General features: G+C 41.4%; 1 protein-coding gene across 1 annotated transcript in view; it reads left to right on the top strand.

Annotated features, from left to right (window-relative positions):
• Window positions 1–3,067: 3,067 nt before the first annotated feature.
• Window positions 3,068–5,000, top strand: part of prss12 (serine protease 12) — a 32,320-nt gene continuing 30,387 nt past the window's right edge. The window contains exon 1 of the mRNA XM_063220101.1: window positions 3,068–3,534. Within this exon, the coding sequence (XP_063076171.1) occupies window positions 3,201–3,534 (334 nt within the window). The 5' untranslated portion in view covers window positions 3,068–3,200. The remainder of the gene's footprint in view (window positions 3,535–5,000) is intronic.

Genomic DNA, 5,000 nt, shown 5'->3' on the forward strand with positions numbered 1-5,000 from the left:
AAAAGGGAGCAGTGCGGCAGGATGGTACCATGCTCAGGGTACCTCAGTCATGAAGGAGGATGGGGGAGAGCACTGGTTAATTACTCCCCCAACCAACCTGCCAGCATGAAAGTCAAACTGGTAACCTTTGGGCTACAAGTCTGACGCCCTAACCGCTTATCTACGACTGCCCTGAAGGAGTGGGATGAGAAACCTTTTAATATAAAACATTATTTGTGCAAGACAACTTGTTACTGTAGTTGTGAATAAATAAAGTCATTTTGCTTACTACCAGCTCCCCATATCAGGAGCAACACTGTCATATAGGCCTATTCTACGTCACGCGGTAGTTTAGAAGCAAATATGTCAGTCATGAAAATCAACTGAGATGCAGCCTACTCCTACCCCTGTTGCTATAGCCTATACAATGCAAATTCCAGTGCCTCTTAACCACTGAAGCAAATTTGAAAACATTATTTTTAGGTGTAGGACATTGCTTAGTTTAAGCAGAGTCATATAGCCTACACATAAACAAAAACTTACATTTCAGACTGATTATTCACTTTTCAAACATTGACATTGGCATTGCAGCACTCAATTCCATTAAACCATTATGAATGGATTGCAAAGCTGCTCAAAACATGGCATAATGCAGTAAATGTTTTCCAGGTTTTTGCTTACAGTGTTTTCATATCCAGAATCACTACATTCACTGCACTCATTGTCTATAGCAGGGGTTCCCAAACTGTACTATGGCAAGGCCCCCCATATACCAGTAGATTTCAGCCAACCACCCACGCACATTTTTTTTCTGTGCACCCCCTTTCACAACCATACAGTAGGCCTGTGAGGCCCTGTCAACTGTATATAAAATAATAACGATAATAGTATAACGTTTAGAGATGCAATAGATTATGATAATGCTGTTCCTAACTAATGGACATACTGTTTCGCTTATAGTGTATTTTGTTTTATGTCAGTTCAGTTACTTTTCCTGTCCCCCAGGGGTCCCCAGTCCCCACTTTGAAAACCACTGGTCTATGGCAAAACAGCAGATTTTATGTGCAGTGCCATTTTTTTTGTCAGGGAAATTAGACATCTGTGTAAACACTTGGCATGTGGGCCTAAACAGATCATATTTAGAACTCTGAATAGTCTAAGGTTTTAATCTGAGTCCTCTGTGCATGTCACCACTCTACCCCTAACGGATGATTAGAGAATTGCTGTGGCTTCTGACCTCCCCGCAACCCTGGCAGTGGTCATTGCCGAGTCCAAAATCAGCAGAGAGCGCTGCCAGATGCGCCATCAGCGAGAGCTACTCTGTGGCCAGTCTCAAAGTGGGAATCAAAAGCAGCATGCGGTACAGTAGGGGGCAGTGTTTTCCTGAAGCCAAGCAGGTGCTCTGCCTGACCAAAATAATCATGAATCTGAGGGGTGCTTTGATAACAGAATACGTTAGCGGTGTATGTAGGCTCTGTAAGCCCATGTAGCCTAAGTAGGTCTATGTATAGGCTATACGTATGTAGGCCTATGTATGTATGTACCAGTATGTATGTATGTATGTATGTATGTGTGTATGTATGTATGTATGTATGTATGTATGTATGTATGTATGTAGGCCATGTAGCCTATGTAGGTCTATGTATAGGCTACATGTATGTAGGCCTACATATGTGTATGTACCGGTATGTAGGCTATGTATGTAGGCTATGTATGTATGTAGGCATGTATGTAGCCTCTGTTAGGATTTTGAATGTAGGTCAATAATAATACAAACATCCTAATTTTATACAGTATATAGGCTATATAGGCCTATTTCTATATGCCTTTAAAGGAGCACTCCTGTCAATTTCAATATGCTGTTGTATTCCCTTGACTTGTCAGTACCCGGTGATTCTGCACGTTTTGGCTCAGCCCTTTCCGAGATATGAGCTATTCTAATGGGGGCAGTTTTTGTTTACATTTAAAAAAAATAAAAAATAACATAGGCCTACTCCAAATATTTTCCCAAAAGGTATAGCTGTTTGCTAGTTGTCTGCTGATGTTGCATAGCTTTTTGGGTGTTTTTGGGAATAAATAAAAATGTTTTTTTGAAATGTAAACAAATACTTGCCCCCAAAATGACCAAGATCTCGGAAGACGCTGAAGAAGAAAAAAGTCCAGGCTAGTGTGAGCATTACAACTGCATGTTGAAATCGGCTGGAAATATACTTTAACCCTATCCAGACCGGGGGGGGGGCAGGCTAAAAGTGCCCACACCAACTTTGATGTCGTATAACTCATGAATGACTAAAGCTATGACCACGAAACTTTGTGACTTTTCATAAAATTAAGTTGGCTATAATGTGATACCAAAAGATTAGGTTTATCATTTGTGTTGTTGCCATGGCAACGGTTTTCTGACAGGTACGCCTGACCAAAAATCACTGATCTAAGCCTCATCATCATCACTTTTCATATTTTTTTACATTTTCATTAGCATCTGACACCCTTGTGAACATTTGAAGTGGTCTAATGCACATAATAACTAAAATTGATGTGCATTACCCAAGTTAAATGGAAAATACATTTTGGGCAATAAAATCAGGAAATTACATCATAATGACGTCATAATATCCAATAATGACACCAAACTGATGTAATTCATAGATCTTTGGCTGAAGATCATCCCCACCAAGTTTGGTGGTCATACGCCATTCGGTTCCCAAGTTATGAGGGGGGGGGGGGTCAAAAGAGCCCCCCCCCCCACCCCAAACCCCCCACCCCGGTCCCGGGAATGCCAAAAAAAGCCCGGTCTGGATAGGGTTAAGATAGCCTATTGTTGTGCAGATCTGATGAAATATCAAGTTTGAAGTTACAAAACAAAGAATCTTGTGATCTGGGATATAGGCTACAATCCAGTTTGACATCACCTGAATGTAGTTTGCTGTTATTCACAAGCTGTCTGAAACCTCCCCAAATGCTTGTTAGAACTCAAACCCTCAGGGGACATCATCAGTGTGCATGGGGCGTAGAGCCAGAGTAGTCTCTAGATCTGACCGTGTGCTCTTCCATTGATCTTCTGCGCCGCCAAGTGGACAACAAATCTTTTCGCACTCCAAAACAGTTCAATGAGTTGATGCGCAAACATGATGCGATTCTCGGGATTTCGCCACTGAGTGAGTGCCTGGAGTGGTAAGGCATCGGCAAGGGATGGCCAGTGCCACTGGTTGAAGTTGAACATGAGTACTCAATTTATGAAAGCTGTCTGTCTACTGATTGCTCTGGTCGTTCCTGGATCTCTCGGCAGTGACGCTTCCTCGTTTATTCAGCCGTTTAATGACTGCATTCACAGCAGAGGACGTGTTGGATACTACCAAGGCTCGGTTGATATTACTGAATCTGGTGGGAAATGTATGAACTGGACAGAAGTACCCGGGGTTACCAGTCGGTATCCGGGCAAAGGTCTCGGGGACCACAGTTTTTGCCGTAATCCTGACGGCAGGATTCGGCCGTGGTGCTTCTTCAGAAACGACCGAGGAAGAATAGACTGGGGGTATTGCGACTGTAAGCAAGGTAAGTAATGAAATGGCCAGCCGTGTGAGATTAGTGAAGCATTAAAAATCCATAAAACTGAAAAAACTGTGAGCGATACAGACACGCGCACAGTCTGTTGTGCTACTCATTTGCATCCTGCATCCAAGCGCATGGCAAGTTGAGACACATCTGAATGTGGGAGGTAATTCGGGGTCAGGAATGCATAATTGAATGCTTAAAGGTCAACCGTTTATTTAACCTATTGGAGCCAACAAACTTTTAGCAAATCAGTCATGCAAAACACGAGTAGACGCCGTCCTGACTTAGGCTATGGAAAGATTGTCTTTATAGAAATAATGCCCCCAGGTATCGGTCAAAAGGGTGTCACATAGCGACGGACGGCTGTCAGTCCACGGTCTACTCTAAAATAAATTCAGCAGGAGAGGAAGGAGAATTATGACCGCAGCTTCAGGTTGGAATCTCTCCACCCCATTGGCATCCACCCGCTTGAGATAACAGGAATGGCGCGTGTGATTTCCAGCGGACGTTAGCTGACGAGACTGTGTATTTTTAGTGATCAACTGGTAGGTCTAGGCTACTGATGTAGGCTCTTGAAAACCAACTGAAAGCGAGACCTAAATTACCTTTATTGGATAGACTATAGTGCTCAAGTTTTAAATATTATATTATATTATATTATATTATATTATATTATATTATATTATATTATATTATATTATATTATATTATATTATATTATATTATATTATATTATATTTATAGCATATTATATTATATTATATTATATTATATTATATTAGGCCCATATTATGTTATATTATATCATATTAGGCTATAGGCCTAGCTGATGTAATCTATAATTTCATCTAATATAGGATAGGCCTAATCAAACTTACGCAGACCATTTCATTTTACATCATAATGGTATTAAAGTAAGTAGGCTGTTAAAGTCCCTCAAGTTTTAATGCTGTAGTTTTTTTTCGTGGATATCTGTTATTTTCACTATTACTGATTACTTTTTTGTAGCCTACACACACACACACACACACACACACACACACACACACACACACACACACACACACACACACACACACACACACACACACACACACACACACACACACACACACACGGCTCGGCTCTACATTAAATCCAATCAATCCTGATTTTTAGGTGTGAAACGTTGCACTGTTGCTGTCATTACAACCATTGCAGCGGTTGTTGTCCTGGTTCATGTTGTTGGTTGAGTGAAGCGACAAATGCTGACATATCTGGCATATGTGTGTGTGTGTGTGTGTGTGTGTGTGTGTGTGTGTGTGTGTGTGTGTGTGTGTGTGTGTGTGTGTGTGTGTGTGTGTGTGTGTGTGAGAGAGAGAGAGAGAGAGAGAGAACCCTGCAGGGTTGATGGGACAGGAAATGAAAGCAAGTAATCAGATCTATCACTATTTATCTGTCACCTTCAGTACCGAATTCCTTTGAGG

The sequence above is a fragment of the Engraulis encrasicolus genome, chromosome 16 (assembly GCF_034702125.1).
Source record: "Engraulis encrasicolus isolate BLACKSEA-1 chromosome 16, IST_EnEncr_1.0, whole genome shotgun sequence".
Lineage (NCBI taxonomy): Eukaryota > Metazoa > Chordata > Actinopteri > Clupeiformes > Engraulidae > Engraulis > Engraulis encrasicolus.